This window comes from Alosa sapidissima, chromosome 24 (genome assembly GCF_018492685.1).
Source record: "Alosa sapidissima isolate fAloSap1 chromosome 24, fAloSap1.pri, whole genome shotgun sequence".
Taxonomy (NCBI): Eukaryota; Metazoa; Chordata; class Actinopteri; order Clupeiformes; family Clupeidae; genus Alosa; species Alosa sapidissima.
Window position 1 is genome coordinate 932,788 of NC_055980.1, and position 22,487 is coordinate 955,274.

General features: G+C 38.4%; 1 protein-coding gene across 2 annotated transcripts in view; it reads right to left on the reverse strand.

Moving 5' to 3' along the window:
• acadsb (acyl-CoA dehydrogenase short/branched chain) overlaps window positions 1-22,487 on the reverse strand; it is a 151,873-nt gene that overhangs the window by 34,437 nt on the left and 94,949 nt on the right. For both annotated transcript variants that reach the window (XM_042082663.1, XM_042082662.1), the window contains exons 6-8: window positions 15,411-15,536; window positions 14,183-14,275; window positions 4,670-4,759 (exon numbers count right to left, since the gene is read on the reverse strand). In XM_042082663.1, coding sequence (XP_041938597.1) covers window positions 4,670-4,759; window positions 14,183-14,275; window positions 15,411-15,536 — 309 coding nt within the window. The remainder of the gene's footprint in view (window positions 1-4,669; window positions 4,760-14,182; window positions 14,276-15,410; window positions 15,537-22,487) is intronic.

A 22,487-nucleotide genomic window follows, 5' to 3' on the forward strand; every position in this document is an offset into this window, starting at 1 on the left:
GCATTTTCATGCACTGTAATAATAATAATAAGACTTCAGATAACAGAACAGTGCATTTTCATGCACTGTAATAATTGTGATATCATTATGATCATTTAATGGGGGGGTGGGAGGAGGGGGTGGGTTCATGTAGGTGGGCCCTATGACCCCAAAGTATGCCTTGACAGGGCCTCAGGTCAAAGAAGTTTGAGAAAGGCTGATGTAGACGACAAAGCAGCAAGGAGGCATCATATGATCATTTAAACAAGTTTTATGACAAGGTCGGTGAGGATGGGGAAAATCGTCCATTTGTGCAAACTTCGCACTTCAGTCACAGTCATTCATTTAATCATTAAATAAAATACAGTACACGTCTTGGTTCAATAGGTTACGTGCAGTCATTTTAATATGTTTTAATAACCGGCCCTCGGCTTGTAGCAAATTAGTTTTTTTGGCCCTCTAATGTATTTGACTTTGACATCCCTGTATTAGAGCCATTCCAACTTTCAGTTATCGTCAAATATCTATATAATATATACACAGCCATTAAACTATTTGAATATCAACATTCATTAAACTTCCAGTCTGTCAACAACTTTTAAACTATTTACCTTCAACTTTTAAACAGTCTACTTTTAAACTATCATTAAACTATCTATTAAACTAGCTGTCTATCAACAACTTTTAAACTATCTACTGTCTATCAACAACTTTTAAACTATCTACATTCAGCTTTTAAACAGTCTACTTTTAAACTATCAACTTTTATTAAGCTATGCAACCACCATGTCTATCCTAGCATCACCGTAGTAACCATCTCTGTATTATCTGTTTTAACTATACATGATATTTTACATCACAACTTTAGCATTTTCATGCACTGGTAATTCCTTGGAATTGCATTTCTAGTTATTATTCTTCCCACCAAATTTCTGCGTCTAATTCAGCTTTAACTGTTTAACGTAGAAACTTCGTTCAAACTTTGTAACGTAGGTCTTGAAAAGGACACGTGGGGAATGTATTTTTCACTTTTGTAAACGTTATTACTTATACGATATTAATAAAAAACAAGCTTATTTCTCCCCATAGACTTTGCATTAGCACTATGACATCACAATGGACTAATTAACTTGATTTGCACCTGTATCAACTTCCAGCTGCTAACTACTAGGACCCATCAAAGGGCCAGTTAAACTGATTGCACCTGTATCAACTGCTTTCTGCTTAACTAGGCCAACTCTCACTGTGTCTCTCCATTCTACAAGGATGTAAGGCACATTCCATCCAACTTTCTATCCATTCATCCTCTTCAAACCATTCACTCATCCACCCATTAAACTATACATCAACATCCATTAAACAATCTGCCTATCAACATCCATTCAACTTTCTGTCTATCAACATCCATTACACTATCTACATTCAACTTTTAAACTGTATACTCGGTCTCAGGCTTTAAGCATACAATCTGGCTCTCTTAAGACTACTATTTCCTCTGCCCACAACTGTTTCAAAATAAATGTCCTCACTACAATAATTCGTTATTGTACATGTACATGTTGTTCATACATTTTTCATATTACATAGCCATATTTATTCTGCTCTTATAAGGTAACTGCTAATACACTGCACATATTTATATTTAATATGAGTCTAAACCACCTTCTGTAAACCAACTGTATACTACTGTCTACATTGCACTACATTTCTTGTCCTGTCTACTTTGTATATCACATTGCACTTTTCTGCTTTTTTTGCACTTCTGGTTAGACACAAACTGCATTTCGTTGTCTTTGTACTTGTATTTTGCACAATGACAATAAAGTTGAATCTAATCCATAGCTGTCAACACTCCCGTTTTTCCCGGGTTCTCCCGTATTTCAAGGTCCTCTCCCGACACCCTCCCGTTTTGTTATTTCTCCCGGAAAACTCCCGTAATTTGCATGGCCATCAAACTTCATTTTAAAATCATTGATCCATTCATTTTTTCTATTAGTCTGACATCTCCCAGGTTGCCAGATTGTGTATGAAATACACCCTACACATACACGATCACTTAGTTTCAATTTCAACCTCCAGAACTAGCTGTTGTGAAATAGTTGGGAATTTAATTGATTAACACATCACATAAACTTTTATTGAGTGTTGTTGATGCACTGAACTTGTGCCCTCGAAACCAAATCTGACAGCAAGCAGCTTTGGAGTTTTGGAAGTAGGCTGCAGGCAGGCAGGCAGCTGGTGGATACATAACTGGCATGCGTAAGGTAATGGTAAGGTAAAAGCAACTACCGAAATGCTGTGTTGAAACACGTGTATGAAACGTATTAAATATGCAAACACAGATCCGGTATAAACACTGACCTTTTTGGTAAGCTAAATGTTGACAGGTATGATCTAATCTTTAATATGTTATCTATTAATGCCTTCATTTAGCATATTTATATATGTATATAATAGAATGGTTATATATTCATCAGGTTTGTGTATCGGTCGATATCGGATACCTATTGTTGAATTAAGAAACTGTATACCTCACCATGTGGAAGCAACTAAAGGCATCAGGCTTGACTTAAACATTACTTTCCCTAACTAAACATTACTTTCTTAGGATAAAATCTAACAAATTAACACTTAGATATAAATGTAATGTATTATTATTATCATCATTATTATTATTATTACTATTATTATTTTTATAATTACTATTACTACTACTGCTATTAAAAACAGCATTCAAATTCAAGTTTACACAATTATTACTAAATAATAAATCTAACAAGCAAACATAAACACACACATACATAACAATTTTCTTACATCAAAAACAGCTTTGTGCACGATAAACGATAAACTGGGAAGTTCACACACAGTTTGAATGGTGGTAAACCCGGTAAACGTATAGAGTTGTAAGTTTAAACTAATAAATTATAAGATTTTAACAGCCAGTGTGAACGTTTGCATTTCTTGATACCAGGCAAAGTTTATACAGATAAGAGATGAAAATGACAATGTGTTTGGTTTGAGTAGGCTTTTTTGTGTTGACCAGCACGCATTAAATGTGTTGCCTAAAAATGCACTATTGTAATTAATCAATGACAAATGGTGGTTAATAACATAATTAATATTAAGCTGGACAATGATGTAATGACAAACACCAGAAGAAATTTCTATTTAGTGGCAAATGGCTGGTTGCATAGCTCAATCTTTGAAATTTAAGTAAATTCGGATCAGCCCATGGATATGCTCATTTTTCCGATCCCCGTTCCAGCTATTTTGTTAATATCAGGGCCGTTATCTGATCTTTATGACCGAGAATTACGGCCACACATGAAGGAAAAAAATATTTTGCCAAGACGAGATTAAACTCGATATTTTGAGAATAAAGTTGAAATATCATGTCGACATTAAACTCGACGTGTCAACATTAAACTCGACATTTCGAAAATAAAATTGACATATCATATTGACTTTAATCTCGACATTTCATCTTTACATGTCCAGCAAAACTAGTTTGGAGAGAACGACCGCTCCAAAGTAGCTGCCACTGATCAATCAGTTCAGCTGATCGACGACTCAACAAAATGCCTTGTGTAGCCAAGGTGATTTGGTGAAATTGTAGCCTACTTCAGAATCGAGTTTAGCAACAACTATACTAACTAGTTTTGAATGTCAAGAATAAATAATGTCGAGATTAAAGTCGACCTGATATTTCAACTTTATTCCCGAAATTTCACAAAAATATATTTTTTCTTCATGTGTGGCCCTAGTACTCCGTCGTAGGTCTTAGTATCGGATCGGTGCACCCCTTGTTTTTAGTCAGCAATATTATGGCTTCCATTGCTATGGTTAAGCGCGCGCACACACACACACCAAGATACCAAAGCATGCCAAATCTGATGAAAACAACCTGATGAAAGTATTACCATTCTATTATCTATATATAAATATGCTAAATGAAGGAATCTCTCAAAAATCTTTTTACATAATTTCAGTTTTTCCTCTTGAGCATGAAGATAACATTTGTGGCAAAACGTTGTAACTTCATAATGCATGCTTTGTATCCAAATGTCTAGCCTATTAATATTATTTAAAGACCGAGCAATAGTCTACTTTATTGGCGTTTTAAACACTTTTAGCGTTGAACTGACACATTACAAAACAATGACATGTCAAGCACCTTCCGTCTTTGTTTCAATGTCTTACTATAGACCACTTCAATGTTTGTAAACAAGGGGGGTCAGAAAACGGTGCAGCTAATAGACTGGCATGTTGAGCTGTCATGGTATGCATGATGGCATGGTCATCCCAGGACCACGAACCGTACCTTAATAAATTGGTCTTAGCTAATGCTGATTGTCTGTCTGATCCTGAGTGAATGGGTATACAACGTTAGCAAGTGGCCAGAGATTCAGTGGGCAACCATATACAGCTAGCTGGTTGACAAGCACAGTGTGTATACATGCGAAAAAGTAGTATGCATTTTTCTTAATGCTTCCTTGATGTTTCAGTCAACACACACACACACAATGCAATGGGATGGAAACTTTCTGACCCCGATATGTGGGCGCTTTTTTCTTGTGACGTGAACTGTGAAGGGGTCAATACGGCTCTGGGTTTGCTTGTCCTCTGAGTTCGTCCTTAACGTCAGTTGTTAGGGACCTGAAACCGGTCTATAATGAAAGGCATTTACCTGGAAGTCAAATATGCGTTTCTGGAATTGTACCCTCTGTCTCGTGTAAGGCACAGCGTGATCAAAGCAGCCTTGAGCCAAACCCAGCATCTGAAACCAAAAAGACCTTTTATTAACACCACATTTGATCATTTTGATGGTGACACCTTGTAATACGTACAGTAAGGCTGTCAAAATACATGTTAATCGTTATTAATTTTGAAATACATAACGCTTTTAAAATATATTAGTGTAATTAACGCATTTTGTTTACCTATTGCCTTTGTGGGGGGCTGACCATAACAGAAGCTGCTAAACCTGCAGCTACCAGCGTCTTTCTTTCTCTGATGATTTGCAAAAGGCACAGCTGAAATTTCGCCGCAACTGCACTGAACATTATTTCCTTATTGCTAATTGGATCATAACTTTGAGTTACATGGACAGTGGTGCACTGTGTGCACGCTGCTGTACATTTTAAGTGAAAACAAGTGCTGTGCTGTCCCATTCCTGGATTTGATTGAGCCCCTACCCACTTAAAAGGTGAATGGAGGAGAATCTCTTTATCTCTCTCTCTCTTTCACTCAGACACACCAGACATACCAGGATCATGTTGGTTGCTATAGTGATTGCTGGATTGTTGCTAGGGTAATAATAATAATAACAATAATAATAATAATAATAATAATAATAATAATACATAAAATAAATTTTATTTGTAGAGCGTTTATCATGTACTCAAAGCACTGAACATTGTAGAGAGCAATTTAAAAGGAAAATAAAAGAGGGACAAAGTAGGCTTATAGGTTAAAAGCATTCCTAAACAAATGGGTTTTGAGGAAAGACTTGAATCCGTTGACACCGGCAGCGGATCTGATCTGCTGAGGCAGAGCATTCCACAGGCGGGGGGGCCGCTGAGGAAAATGCTTGGTCGCCCATGGAGCGGAGTCTGGTTTGGGGGATAGTGAGGCCATGATCAGAGGAACGCAGGGCACGTGTAGGACAGTAGGGTTGCAGGAGTCAGTTATGTGGGGCAGAGCCATGTAGGGCCTTGAAGGTAAGGATGAGAACTTTAAAGTTAATCCTCAGTGGGACAGGGAGCCAGTGGAGGTCTTGTAACACAGGGGTAATGTTATGTCTGGAAGCAGGGTTCCAAATTAACTTTTTTGATCACCAGCCAATGTGACTGATAACTTTCTAAAGTTACTAGCCAATCAGAATTTCTACTAGCCAATGTTTTTCCGGTGAAAGAGAATTATGAGTTTATGAGATGAGTGTCACTGAATGCATTTGATCATTTTATTAACATTGTTGGCATAAATACATACCACAAAATATACACAGAAAGTGTAAACACTTCATTTCATGTTTCTCTTATCTATCTACATCTATCTATCTATCTATCTATCTATCTATCTATCTATCTATCTATCTATCTATCTATATCCTCATTTCCTGCTTCATTCCTCTTCTCACCCCCATAAATCTGTCCCAACCACTGCTGCATTTACTGTAGTTTAATCTTAACTTATTAAAAAGAAGATATCAATTATCATCAACAATGACAAACCAACTGGAACCTGCCACTCGTTTTCTCTCCCTCTCGTGCGCGCTCAGACACGTGAATTAAATGGAGTAGCATAGGGCCTACGTTCAATTTGGATCTTTATAGAGAGGACCTGAAAAGTATCATCTTTATGTAACATGCTGTTGGTGCATGTTGACATTGTATAGCCTACTTTCTCTAACACGAGTAAAAAACAGTTTGCAGTACTATTTATTGACTGAATGTTGGTCCCTCCTCTGTCTCTCGGTGCCCTTGGGGCAGCCGTGGCCTACTGGTTAGCACTTCGAACTTGTAACCGGAGGGTTGCCGGTTCGAACCCCGACCAGTAGGAATGGCTGAAGTGCACTTGAGCAAGGCACCTAACCCCTCACTGGTAGACGCTCATTCGTGTCCATGGTCTCTCGTGTTCATGGTCAAAGCTTTCAAGCTGTTGCAGAAGGATAGTATGGTTGACCGTATCGAAGGCCACACTAAGGTCAAGCAGGATTAAGATGGTCAGGTGTCTAGAGTCAGCAGCTCGCAGGAGGTCGTTGGTCACTGACTAGCAGTTTCAGTGCTGTGTTGCTTCCTGAACCCAGATTCATTGAAATGGTTGCTAGGATGTTGGTAGGGTAGACATGGTGGCTACTATGCTAAATAAACTGTTCAGAATTCAGCAGCCAGACTTTTGACAAAGTCTAAATTTAGGGAACACATCACCCCAGTTCTGGCCAATCTTCACTGGTTGCCAGTGAGTTTTAGGATTGATTTTAAAATCCTCCTTATTACCTATAAAGCATTACATGGCTTAGCACCTGACTATTTAACAGATTTATTAACCCCCTACTGTCCAGCTCGGCCCCTCAGATCCTCCAGCCTTTTAGTTGTTCCAGAAAGTAAACTGTCAACTAGGGGTGACCGATCATTTGCAGTTAGAGCACCCAAGCTTTGGAACAGCCTCCCTTATAACATCAAATCTGCACCATCTGTGGCTGTTTTCAAATCTAGTCCCTTATCTTATATAAGACCCACTTATATAAAATTGCTTTCCTTAAATAGTGAATGATTCCACTCATGTCTCTGCTAATTTGTTATCATTATTATAATTTCTGTTTGTTTATTTTGTCTTGGGTACTATACTGTATACCTTTTCTATTTTCTTTTTATATATATTTAGTTAAGTTTGTGTTTGTAGTTTGGTAGTTTACTATTTTATCATTATTATTATTATTATTATTATTATTATTATTATTCGTCAAGTCAAGTCAGATTTATTTTTAAAGCGCATTTAACATGCACATAGTGCAACCCAAAGCGCTCCACAAACAAGACACATAACAACAAGACAAACGATGCCGGATGGAGCGGCGTAGTCGCCAGCGTACCCATGACATCAAGACATGACAAATACATTTAAAAAATAACAAATACAAAAAATGCCGGACGGAGCGGCGTAGTCGCCAGCGTACCCGTGACACCAACACATACAAGACAGACAACAAAACAAATAAACAAATAAAAAAAGAAAATATATTTAAAAATGGGGAAAAGTGATTTTAAAATTAGTCCAATTTCCAAACCAGCTGAAAATGTCCAAGGGCAATGATGATCCGTGAAAACTGCGCACAGAGCTGTGTCTTCACAACCGATGTAATGCCAACAAAGTTCTTTAGCAACTGACCAACCCGGTCACTGGCAGTCTAGAGATAACGTTAACGTTAGAAGTTAGGCCTTGTAGACCGCAGTCTGGAGATGACTGGAGCACGTCCAAAGTACTGGGTGATCGTGTAGATCCGCAATTCGGTGGACTAAACAGCGACCGTTTGTTGCTCCGTGAGATTGCAGCTCTTCACCATTAACGTTAGTCTGCAGTTGGCAGCAGCTTTCGCAGAGTAGCTAGCCTAGGTCCAGCTGTCCCGAGAGATCCCCTTGACCAGACAGTGAAGTGCACTGTTCACAGATGGATGGAAGGATGTCCGAGTCAGTTGGCATGGCAGTTCGCAGGTCAGCAACAGCTCGGCGGCCACGGCAGATCTTTCACAGAGTAGCCTAAGACCGTCCAGCTGTCCCAAGAGATCCCCTCGACCAGACAGTGAAGTGCTGCACCGCTCACGGATAGATAGATGGAAGGATGTCCGATGCCAAGCTAGGGCAAATGCTAGCCATAGCAAGCTCCCAATGGACAAATGTCAACGACATCAGCTGACTTAGAATAAGTAAAAAGGACTAAGAATAACACGAAAACTATCAAAAATAGCCTAAATAAATAGGGAAAACATTTAACTAGACAAACCAATACAAAAAATAAACATGACATTACATAAAATTACGACCATTACATAAAAACAAACAAAAACATGATGCCAGACGGAGCGGCGTGTCTCGCCAGCGTCCCCGTAACCTAGCAACCTATTATTATTATTATTATTATTATTATTATTATTGTTATCATTACTATTGTTTTGTTTTTTGCTTTGTTTTGTTTGTTTGTTTGTCTGTAGAGCACTTTGTGCTTGAAAAGTGCTATATAAATAAATGTTATTATTATTATATTATTATAAAGTGGTTGCTATGCTTATTACTAGGGTAATCCTGTTGGTTGCTATGGCGGTTGATAGGTTGACAGGGTTACTAGAGTAATCATAGTGGTTACTATGCTATACAAAGTGGTTGCTATGCTGGTTACTAGGGTAATCATGTTGGTGCTATGGTGGTTTCTAGGTTGACACATTATGGTAGTAGTGGCTGGGGTGTTGAGATACTTGCTAGGTAATCATGGTGGTTACTATGCTGACTATACTATTATGGTAGTGGTTGGTAAGGTTTTTTATTTTTTTATTCTTTCCCCCCACCAGAATTTTTCAGGACATACAAGTCAGAACATTCAAGTTGGTGGGCATATAGCACCACAAGGTTCATATGGAGAATAAACTATTGGTCCCCAGGGGCCACTGTGACTGTAAAACCCACCTTGGATCTTTTCTTTTCACTCCTCGATTGTGGTGTTGAGCCACAGACAAGCTCTCGCAAACACACACACCCACGCCCTACCCCCCTCCCCGAATCAAATCATTTTTGGTTAGTTATTTCAGAATTTCATTTTTGCAACTCCTGTATTTTGTAGCCACCTCAACATGTAATAATGTATTACAAATTGTGGAAAAATGTATTACATATTTATTATAATAGGTAGTTATGGACTAGGACTAAAAAATGGCCCTGGACTTTCTTTCAAATAGGCCCACTACCATACGCAGTACACGCACACACCCTTGCTGTCTCTCATACTTCGCCAGTCAAGGTATGGCATTCAAACATAGATGGTCACAAAAATGGTAGTTATTGATTGGGTGCTGCTGGAGAATTTTGGTCCCATGACATAAAATACTTTTGGGCCTCCCAAATGCTAGGGGGGTTCGGGGGCATGGTCATTGAAAAATAACCCCTTAAATTATGACTTCTGGTGAATTTTGGGGAAACTAGATGATAAATTGATTTAATATAATGGGTCATTCCTAGTCAAATCAGATAAGGTTGTTGCAGGACCGTCTCAGATTTTGTTGTCTATATCTTGTCTATATCATCAATGGGTCCAAAAACCAAGGCCTGTGAAATATTTCTGTGCAAATCTTATGTCTTCATATCTTTGTAGGACTTTGAAATTTTTTCATTTTTACAGCTTGAAAAACATGTACCATGGTTGGGCACCGAAACACGGTTCTAATATGGCACCGGTGCCGATGCAAACGGTACTGCATCGAATAACAATGTGGATTTCGGTGCCTCATTTCGGTGCTTAAATCGGGTTTTTTTTGTTTTTGTTTCTTTTTATTCGAGGATCACTGCATGTCATGCAGAATCTCTAACGTCTTGCTCTGATAGCGACACATCCAGATACAGTTAGCTAACATAAACACTGGATGTATAAACCAGGTGCACCACATAGGCGAGTGGACAGTGTTTGACAGCTTGCGTGAGCCCAAGTAGCTTACTTTAAAGCGATATCACAAGCTCCTGTCAAAATCTAGCAGTGGGCCTAACCACACACAAGCAAAAGGCTATGAAACCACATCAACAGTATAAGATACACAATACCCTTGCTAATGCGCTAACTGGCATTTATTTGAAATGTTATCGGCAAAGTAAGGTGAAAACTTTATTTCACGGTGTGTTCTAAACAACATATTGCCATGATATTAATCTTTCATGTGCATGAGGCCCATATAGTATCACAATGAATATGAAGATCATGTTAAAAGTTAGCTGGCAAAATCATAAATATGTAGGTTTATAGCCCATCTGTCAAAGAGGCTACGGAACCACCTCCGTACGTTATCACTAATTAAACTCAGCTGACTGGTGTTAGCGCATAGCCATAGTTGCTGTTAAAATGCCTAGGCTACTAGTGCTGGGAATCTAAACACTTCTACAAGGAAGTTTATTGTCACATGCATATAGTAACTGGAAGTAAGAAATGCAGTGAAATTATGTCTGGTGTCAGCCTATTTGTGCATTTATGGGGGGGGGGGGGGGTGTCAGCCTATTTGTGCATTTATGGGGGGGGGGTGTCCTTTGGAGTAGGTAAGACTGTTTTTAGTGGCAGGCTAGCACATACCGTTGACTTGCGCTAGCCTAGCACCTGCGAACTCTGCAATTAGAACAACTGGATGAAACGTGTTGAAAACGGTCTCCACTGATAAATATCACACTTGCTTACTTGGAAATGAGGTCCTATGTCCAAAATCCTGAACCACACCCCTTTGACAATAAAAAAAGCAATTCATGCTTTAGACCATTTTAATTTAAAAACAAAGTACCGGTTCAGGCACCGTTTCGGCACCGGCACCGTTTTAAAAGTATTGATTTTGCACCGGTATCGGATAAAACCCAAACGATACCCTACCCTAGTCCTAAATGTCTCCTGACTTTCGAAAGTGCCTTAGATTTTGGAAAAATGTGCATTAAGTATTGAGGGTATTAAAAACAGTTTTTGTTTTTTTTCACTTGGTATCAGTCACTATTTACTCTTCAAATACATCAGTTTATGTAGTTAGGTATGGTGCGGTGTGGAACTTCACCCACCTCAAGGGATTTTTGGAATGGACCACCCTGCTGAGTCCTTGTGTGACTGGCACCCCAGTTGCGCGTGCGATGGTGGTCACTGACCATACCTGCGCTGGTGCCGACTACCCCTCACCATGCCTTAGTTATGCTGCTATAGCATAGTGCTGTCATCGACATTTTTTTTTATGTGTCACGCTGTACAACCCCCCCCTCTCCTCTCTCCCCTTCTCTCTCCCTCTCTTGCCTATTCTCACTATGATATACTGTAACAATATATAGTACCACTGATTACTTATTGACATTAACCATTTTTATTTTCAGTAATACTAACCCACTCTACATCTCTCTTTCTTTCCCCTTACTGTACCAGTCATCAACCATCCATGTGTTGGCCCTCCTCTCACCCATCTCACCTGAAGTCCTATCCTCGACTGCCCTATTACGGTCCCCCTATCTGGATTCCTGGCCCGTACAGCCTAGCGACCCATCACCTGCCTATGACAATTCTGCCCAGATTCCTGGCCCGTCTGCCGACCCACCACATGCCCCTTGACAACTCCCTTCCCCTGGACAAATCCAACGCTGGACTATTTGAACTTTTTGTCACTAAATCAGGATTAATGAATTATCAAACCAGATACGTAATCACCCCACCTCTTGTAACTTTCAGCTCAAGTGCTTTTAACACCATGTCTTATTCTCTACACCTGACTATCATATGCATTTGTCATGTATACAGACCTTACTGTCCTGTATTGACCCTAGGCAGATGGGTCAGGCCCTTGAGTCGTGGATCTGCTCGAGGTTTCTTCCTATATGTATCTCCAATTCTAGGGAGTTTTTCCTCGCCCCTGTTACCCATGGGCCTCTCTCTTTCTTTTCTTTTCTTCTCTTCCTTTCTTTCCTTTTTCTCTGATTGCCTACATTCTGTAAAGCGCCATGATACATGTGTAATGTTTTGGCGCTCTATAAGCACAATGAATTGAAATTGAAATCAAGGCCCTGACTTTAATCCAATTTAACAATTTTGGAAGTTACCTAAAGATCAGGATTTACAAGAGGGACCCCTGGAATCTTCAATATTAAAAGACTATCTGTTTAAAAGAATAGGTCAAAATCACACCTGAATACTGCAACTGATTAGTTTAGTCATACAGGAAATGCGTTGAAGCTCTCATTACAAATAATGGCTTTTCCACATTTCAGTAGGCGTGTTCAATACTTTTTACCTGTGGCATTCCACTTTTTTACTCATAACTTATGGACATTAATGTTTGGATTTTTTAATATGTGTGGATTATCTAAGTTAATACTATGTCTGGAGAAAACTTCATGTGAATAGCCTCACTGGAAGTATACTTACTGAAAAAATTGTTGGCGTGTTCAATACTTATTTTCCCCGCTGTACATATGCTCAGTTACACTTCACAAACTTTAAAGCTGATTTTCTCAAAACTTTTTTTTTTTTGCTGAGTTGAGGATGGCTTTCACATATTGGCCAATATCTCTGGGTTGGCTAAACAGAATTGAACAAATGACCCCTGGTTTTAAACCCTCAGGTCTGTGGATTATGAATATCCAATAAACCCATTTTTTATTTTGTCAAACTGGACTCATTTCGTCATGGCACACTGCATTTGGTATTGTTTGTTTGTTAGTATGAAGAGACTTACCTAGCCCCTCTTGAAAGATCGTTTTGACATAATTTAAGAAGACTTTGACTTATTTTAAGGAGCCTCATCAAGACAAATTTGCTCAATGCACTGGCAGACAAATTTGCTTGTTTTTAGGACAAATTTGCTCGTTTTCAGGATGAGTCAGGAAGTCAAACAGAATTAAGTCAAATGATTTTACAAGTAAGCGCTAGGTAAGTCTCTTTACACTGAAAACAAGACCAAATAGATTTCTTGATCTTGACAGAAGATTAGATAAGTTAGATTTTTATTAGATAAGCAGTTTTTTGCAGTGCAGTAGGTAAAAATTACATAAGAATTCACTGCAAAAAATAAAATATTTTTATATTAAGATATAAAATCTATTTGGTATTGTTTTTTTTGGTATTTTGACTTAATTTAAGAAGATTGACTTTTTTTATTTTAGGGAGTCTTATCAAAACAAATTTACTCAACACACTGGCAGAGAAATTTGCTCGTTTTTAGGACAAATTTGCTTGTTTTCAGAATGAGACATCCTAAAAGAAGTCAAACTCTTCTTAAATTAAGTCAAATGATTTTACGAGAGAGCACTTAGTAAAGCCTCTTTCCACTGAAAACAATACCAACCAGATTTTTTTATCTTATTTTTTTATTAATAACGATTGGTTAGATTATTTTAGACACACTACCAAAACTCCTTATCTAATAGAATCTAACCAAGTGTTATTAATCTTATATCAAGATCAAAAAATCTTGATTTTAATATTGTTTTTAGTATAAAGACACTTACCTAGCACTTTCGCGTAAAATCATTTGACTTAATTTAAGAAGAGTTTGACTCCTTTTAATACGTCTCATCCTGAAAACAAGCAAATTCGTCTGCCAGTGCATTAAGCACATTTGTCCTAAAACAAGCAAATTTGTCTGCCAGTGTGTTAAGTTTCAATTTCAATTTAATTTCACTTATAGAGCGCCAAAACATTACACGTCACATGTAAATTAAATTAAATTAAGTAAATTTGTCTAGATAAGACTCTTTAAAATAAGACAACGTCTTAAGTAAAAATGATCTTTCGAGAGAGTGCTAGGTAAGTCTCATCATACTAAAAACAATCCCAAATAGATTGTTTGATCTTAATATAGGATTAATAACACTTAATAAAAATAAAAAGTTTTTGCAGTATATAGTTTATACAGAAAATATACATACAAGCGTAACCATGAACCAGTTATAGCTCGAAGAGCAGCCAGTATGAAAAGAAAATGTATTACCTGAGCGGCAATGCCAATCCTTCCTTCATTGAGCATTCCAATCGCATATTTATAACCATGGCCAATGTGTCCCAAAATATTCTTCTCAGGAACCTAAACACACAGTGTACTATTATATATGTATTTGCATATTTACATTGTAGGCACTGACAATGACAGCACATTTTTGAAGTACAAATTTAATTACTTTTAAGACCTTTTTTAAGACCTCCAAGGGTAAAAAAATAATACCAATCACAGAAATCGTCATTATCGTGGGATAGGCAGGTAAAGTGAAACAACTGCCAAACCTGAAGAAATGTTTGGAGTACGCCTTATGTTGAAAATGTTTTGAAAAAGTTTAGAAAAACGGACATCAACACATTATATTTTTGTATAGTTGACTTCTTAATGTCAGAAATGTAAATTCAAATTGAGAGCGTACCTGAAAAAAAACCAAACATTTACAGTAGGCCTACATTAGCCAAATGCTGCATTCCAGACAACTCGGAAGTCAGGTATTTCCTAGTTGGAATCTTCGAATTTTATTCCAGACAAACTCGGAGATCAAGAATTGACCCCCTATTGGGTAAAAGTACAATGGAACGGCACTTGACGTCGGATTTCCCACTTCTGAACTCGGGGTAAGTCGATCTACCCCAACTAAACGACGGTTGATCCTGGAAGCAGGCTTCACAATTAGATAAGCAGTTTCTGCAGTGTAAATGTCTTCTATTAAAGCTACAGCAACACTTTCTACTGATAATGAAAATGAGAAAAAATCCATATGCAGTTACAGTAGTTCCAGTGCCATACTTAGTCTTTAGTTTGTTATGCCTAATTTTATGCATAAGTTGGAATGTCTAGAAAATCGTCTGGCTGGGCTTTATACGATGATAGGCAAATGTGCCTCATCAGTCATCACCTGAATGTACGAGCGCAATGCATCCAAAAACTGGAAATACTTTGTAGGTGTGCAATTACTGTAACTGAAAACTAACAGGGGAGGGAAAGTAATAAATGAGAGCAGATGACACTTTACAAATTTGCTCATGCTCGATCACCATTTCCTTTTTATGGCCGTTAGGCAGGAAAGGGAATAGCCAAATTTAAAAAGCCTGGTACATCTCCTAATCACTTCGACATATCTTATTTCAAAGCCAACAAGACAATAATGATTTCCTGATGATGACCCTTTAACATTAACCAATGCTGCTGACAATGCTTAAGTAAGTAACTGCAGACCTACCTTGACATTATCCAAGTTAAGTGGGCATGTGGAGGAGGCACGCAGACCAAGCTTGTTCTCCTTTTTGCCAATATGAAGTCCTTCTGTTTCCCGATCCACTATGAAACAAGTAATGCCCTTGTAACCCTGTAGATAAAAAAAAAAATCTAATGGGTTAACCACAACAAAAGTCATTTGGAAATTGCTATTGTAATTTCCAACTGTGATCCCCTGAGGTTTTATTAACATAATCATAATTGCATTGCATGTAAATGCAATGGTCTATTATCGCTGTTCTTCTTATAATTGCATTGCATGTAAATGCAATGGACTATTATCACTGTTCTTCTTCTTATTATTACAGTGCATGAAAATGCACTGTACTGTTCTTCCTAGGCTTCTTATTACAGTGCATGAAAATGCACTGTACTGTTCTTCCTAGGCTTCTTATTACAGTGCATGAAAATGCACTGTACTGTTATTCCAAGGCTTTTTCTTCTTCTTCTTCTTCTTCTAACGCAGTTAATGCAGCTTAAACCGTTTAACGTAGAAACTTCATTCAAACTATGTTGCGTAGGTCTTACTTAGGACATGTGGGCTTTGTATTTTTCAACTTTGTAACTTTTATACTTTTTAAACTATTAATTAAAAACTAGTCAAAATTTCCCCATAGACTTAACATGGGCTGATGACATCACAATAGAGCCGTTAAACAATTAGAATCCTATGGCAGGTGTTCGGGCCACCTGGACCAACTGCCACTCTCAGGCTTTAAGCATACAAACTGGCCCTATTAAGACTACACATCCTGTTCAACTGCTTCCTCTGCCAAAAACTGTTTCAAAATAAAAGTCCTCACTATAATATTTTACTGTTAAACAATTTAACCCTTTAAACTACTGAACTTTTTAACTGTTCAGCCATTGTAACTGTTACTTGTCATCAACTATGACTCCTACCTTAGGACTTAGGACTGAACACCACCCTGTGTCACTGGATATTTGACTTCCTCACCAACCGTTCACAAGTGGTTAGAGTGGGGGGTCTGACATCTGACTCATTAACCATCAGCACTGGTGCTCCCCAAGGCTGTGTTTTGAGTCCACTGCTGTACAACATCTACACACATGACTGCAAAGCCAACAGTAGTCATACCTCCATCATCAAGTTTGCAGATGACACAGTGATTTTGGGCCTGATTAGTAACAACAATGAACAGTTCTACTTGGATCAGGTTGATGAGGTGGCACAGTGGTGTCAATCTAACAGCTTGACACTGAATATCAATAAAACCAAGGAAATGGTAGTGGATTACAGAAGGCAGCAGCAGAACTACAGTTACACCCCACTAATGATCAGCGGGCAACCTGTAGAGAGAGTCACAAGTTTTAAATACCTTGGTGTCCACATTACTGAAGACTTAACATGGACTGTTAACACTCAATATGTTCTGAAGAAGTCCAGACAACGACTCTACTTCCTTCGTCAGCTAAGGAAATTCAAAGTTTCTACATCCATCATGAAGGCCTTTTACACTTCAGCGGTTGAGAGTGTTCTAACTGGTAGCATCATCACCTGGTATGGGAACTCCACAGTTAGAGATTGTAGTACTCTGCAGAGAGTAGTGCGCTCAGCTGAACGTACTATAAGAACTCAACTCCCTGCTCTACAAGATATCTATTCCAGAAGAGTACTCCTAAGAGCCCAAAAGATTCTGAAGGACTCTTCTCATCCTAACAATGGATTATTCCTACCGCTGAAATCAAGAAGACGCCTATGTAGTCACAAAGCCAGAACTGAGAGACTCAGGAGAAGTTTTTATCCCCAGGCCATCCGAACTCTGAACTCACACTATACTGACTTTGCACACATTCACTCCTCAGCACTCTCAAACATTTCCCAACTCTGAACTCACACTATACTGACTTTGCACTCATTCACTCCTCAGCACTCATGACCCCCCCCCACACACACACACACACCCACACACACCTACAAGACTTTTAGCACTTTTACATCCCTCTCCCTATGCTACAGACCTTTTATTTATTTTCTTATTTCATCACACGTCAAACACACACACACACACACACACACACACACACACACATATCTGACTTTCTCCAACTTTTGCACACTTTTTATTTATTATTTTTGATTTCTCCTCCATCTACCCATGTCCTTGATTGCCTAGCCTTTCTTCCCCCCCACCCCCCACCCCACCCCACCCCCATCCCCAACACACACACTTACATCATCACTGTCATCACTTCACATACATACAGCACTCCTCTACATACTTGCTGCACACTGCCCCCCCCATCCCCAACACACACACTTACATCATCACTGTCATCACTTCACATACATACAGCACTCCTCTACATACTTGCTGCACACTGCCCCCCCCCCCCCCCCCCCACATACACAGCACATTGTCTTCAGGATCTTCTCCAACACACATCCTCTACATACTTACAGCACACTACACACACACTACACACACACACACAGTCACTGCACCACTCCCGCCCACACACACATCTTCACTGTCATCACTCACATACATTACATACAGTACTCTGCTTGCAATAGTAAGTCCCTGACCCCCCCCCCCCCCCCCCAACACACACACTTACATCATCACTGTCATCACTTCACATACATACAGCACACTGCTTGCTACAGTAAGCCTCCTCTACATACTTGCTGCACACTGCCCCCCCCCACATACACAGCACATTGTCTTCAGGATCTTCTCCAACACACATCCTCTACATACTTACAGCACACTGCCCCCACCTACCCACCTACACACTACACACACACACACACACACAGTCACTGCTCCACTCCCCTCCCGCCCACACACACATCTTCACTGTCATCACTCACATACATTACATACAGTACTCTGCTTGCAATAGTAAGTCCCTGCCCCCCCCCCCCCCTACATACACAGCACATTATTTCATCAGGAAGCTTCTCCAACACACATCCCCAACATACTTACAGCACACTGCCCCCCCCCTCAATACACAGCACATTGTCTCATGAGGAAGCTTCTCCAACACACATATTGCACACTGCCCTCTCCCCACATACACAGCACACTATCCCATCTCCCCTGTCATCCCCCCAACACACACACCAAGACCCCTGGCAGTTGGGTTAGCCCCTTGAGCCGTGGATCTGCCCAAGGTTTCTTCCTTGGTAAGGGAGTTTTTCCTTGCCCCTGTTGCTCTTGGGTGCTCCTTGTTGGTGCCCCCCACCCAATCCCAATCCTCCCCCACCTTTTTTATGCAGCCCTTGCCACTTAATCTACTAAACCCCTCTTCTACTGCACTTTTTACCCCCCCCATTAATGCACAAATAGGCTGACACCAGACATAATTTCACTGCATTTCTTACTTCCAGTAACTATATGCATGTGACAATAAACTTCCTTGTATCCTTGTATCCTTGTACCTACTGTAGCTAGTTAGCTAAGTTAGCTAAGTCACATGGTTAGCATAGTTAGCATGCTAGCATGCTAGTTAGCATTTTTAGCAAAACTGCTTAAAATGATTAGCTAAGTTAGCTAAGTCACATGATTAGCATAGTTAGCATGCTAGCATGTTAGCATGCTAGTTAGCATTTTTAGCAAAACTGCTTAAAATGATTAGCTAAGTTAGCTAAGTCATATGGTTAGCATAGTTAGCATGCTAGCATGTTAACATGCTAGTTAGCATTTTTAGCAAAACTACTAAAAACAATTAGCTAAGTTAGCTAAGTAACATGGTTAGCATAGTTAGCATGTTAGCATGCTAGTTAGCATAGTAACTTTGTTAACATTATTATCTTTGTTAACATAGTTAGCATAACTGCTAGCAAACATTAGAGCCATTCCAACTGTCAGTTATCGTCAACTATCTACCTAAATAATTTAACCATTTAAAGTATCCACTTATTTAACCGTTCAATCATTCCACCTATATTAAACCTTATCTACCAAGTAAATCATTTACCTATATAAACTATCCACCTATTTAACTGTTCAGTCATTCCAACTATATTAAACCTCATCTACCTAGCAACCAATATAGTTTGTTTTTACTCTGTATGATATTTGACATCATATTGTTTGCATTTTCATGCACTGTATTTCCTTCAGGAAATGCTTTTCTAGTTCTTATTCTTATTCTTCCGCTAACGCATTTAATGCAGCTTCAACCGTTTAACGTAGAAACTTCATTCAAACTATGTTACGTAGGTCTTACTTGGGACATGGGTGCTATGTATTTTTCAGCTTTGTAACTTTTATACTTTTTAAACTATTAATTAAAAACTGTTCAAAATTTCCCCATAGACTTAACATGGGCTGATGACATCACAATAGAGCCGTTAAGCAATTAGAATCCTATGGCAGGTGTTCGGGCCACCTGGACCAACTGCCAGTCTCAGGCTTTAAGCATACAAACTGGCCCTATTAAGACTACACATCCTGTTCAACTGCTTCCTCTGCCAAAAACTGTTTCAAAATAAAAGTCCTCACTATAATATTTTACTGTTAAACAATTTAACCCTTTAAACTACTGAAATTTTTAACTGTTCAGCCATTGTAACTGTTACTTGTCATCAACTATGACTCCTACCCACTGTAGCTAGTTAGCTAAGTTAGCTAAGTAACATGGTTAGCATGTTAGCATGCTAGTTAGCATTTTTAGCAAAACTGCTAAAAATGATTAGCTAAGTTAGCTAAGTAACGTGGTTAGCATAGTTAGCATGCTAGCATGCTAGTTAACATTTTTAGCAAAACTGCTAAAAATGATTAGCTATGTTAGCTAAGTAATGTGGTTAGCATAGTTAGCATGCTAACATATTAGCATGCTAGTTAGCATTTTTAGCATAACTTCTAAAAACGGTTAGCTAAGTAACGTGGTTAGCATAGTTAGCATGCTAACATATTAGCATGCTAGTTAGCATTTTTAGCAAAACTGCTAAAAACGATTAGCTAAGTTAGCTAAGTAACGTGGTTAGCATAGTTAGCATGCTAACATATTAGCATGCTAGTTAGCATTTTTTGCAAAACTGCTAAAAATTATTAGCTAAGTTAGCTAAGTAACGTGGTTAACATAGTTAGCATGCTAGCGTGTTAGCATGCTAGTTAGCATAGTAACTTTGTTAATATTATTATCTTTGTTAACATAGTTAGCATAACTGCTAGCAAACATTAGAGCCATTCCAACTGTCAGTTATCGTCAACTATCTACCTAAATAATTTAACCATTTAAACTATCCACCTATTTAACTGTTCAGTCATTCCAACTATATTAAACCTCATCTACTTAGCAACCAATATAGTTTGTTTTTATTCTGTATGATATTTGACATCATATTGTTTACATTTTCATGCACTGTATTTCCTTCAGGAAATGCTTTTCTAGTTCTTATTCTTCTTCTAACGCATTTAATGCAGCTTCAACCGTTTAACGTAGAAACTTCATTCAAACTATGTTACGTAGGTCTTACTTGGGACATGGGTGCTATGTATTTTTCAGCTTTGTAACTTTTATACTTTTTAAACTATTAATTAAAAACTAGTCAAAATTTCCCCATAGACTTAACATGGGCTGATGACATCACAATAGAGCCGTTAAGCAATTAGAATCCTATGGCAGGTGTTCGGGCCACCTGGACCAACTGCCAGTCTCAGGCTTTAAGCATACAAACTGGCCCTATTAAGACTACACATCCTGTTCAACTGCTTCCTCTGCCAAAAACTGTTTCAAAATAAAAGTCCTCACTATAATATTTTACTGTTAAACAATTTAACCCTTTAAACTACTGAACTTTTTAACTGTTTAGCCATTGTAACTGTTACTTGTCATCAACTATGACTCCTACCCACTGTAGCTAGTTAGCTAAGTTAGCTAAGTCACATGGTTAGCATAGTTAGCATGCTAGCATGTTAGCATGCTAGTTAGCATTTTTAACAAAACTGCTAAAAATGATTAGCTAAGTTAGCTAAGTCACATGGTTAGCATAGTTAGCATGCTAGCATGCTAGTTAGCATTTTTAGCAAAACTGCTAAAAATGATTAGCTAAGTTAGCTAAGTCACATGGTTAGCATAGTTAGCATGCTAGCATGTTAGCATGTTAGTTAGCATTTTAAGCAAAACTGCTTAAAATGATTAGCTAAGTAACATGGTTAGCATAGTTAGCATGTTAGCATGCTAGTTAGCATTTTTAGCAAAACTGCTTAAAATGATTAGCTAAGTTAGCTAAGTCACATGGTTAGCATGCTAGTTAGCATTTTTAGCAAAACTGCTTAAAATGATGAGCTAAGTCAGCTAAGTAACATGGTTAACATACTTAGCATTTTAACATTGTTAGCATGCTAGTTAGCATAGTAACTTGGTTAACATTATTATCTTTGTTAACATAGTTAGCATAACTGCTAGCAAACATTAGAGCCATTCCAAGTGTCAGTTATCGTCAACTATCTACCTAAATAATTTAACCATTTAAAGTATCCACTTATTTAACCGTTCAATCATTCCACCTATATTAAACCTTATCTACCAAGTAAATCATTTACCTATATAAACTATCCACCTATTTAACTGTTCAGTCATTCCAACTATATTAAACCTCATCTACCTAGCAACCAATATAGTTTGTTTTTACTCTGTATGATATTTGACATCATATTGTTTGCATTTTCATGCACTGTATTTCCTTCAGGAAATGCTTTTCTAGTTCTTATTCTTATTCTTCCGCTAACGCATTTAATGCAGCTTCAACCGTTTAACGTAGAAACTTCATTCAAACTATGTTACGTAGGTCTTACTTGGGACATGGGTGCTATGTATTTTTCAGCTTTGTAACTTTTATACTTTTTAAACTATTAATTAAAAACTAATCAAAATTTCCCCATTGACTTAACATTATGATTATGACATCACAATACGGCCGTTAAGCAATTAGAATCCTATGGCAGGTGTTCGGGCCACCTGGACCAACTGCCAGTCTCAGGCTTTAAGCATACAAACTGGCCCTATTAAGACTACACATCCTGTTCAACTGCTTCCTCTGCCAAAAACTGTTTCAAAATAA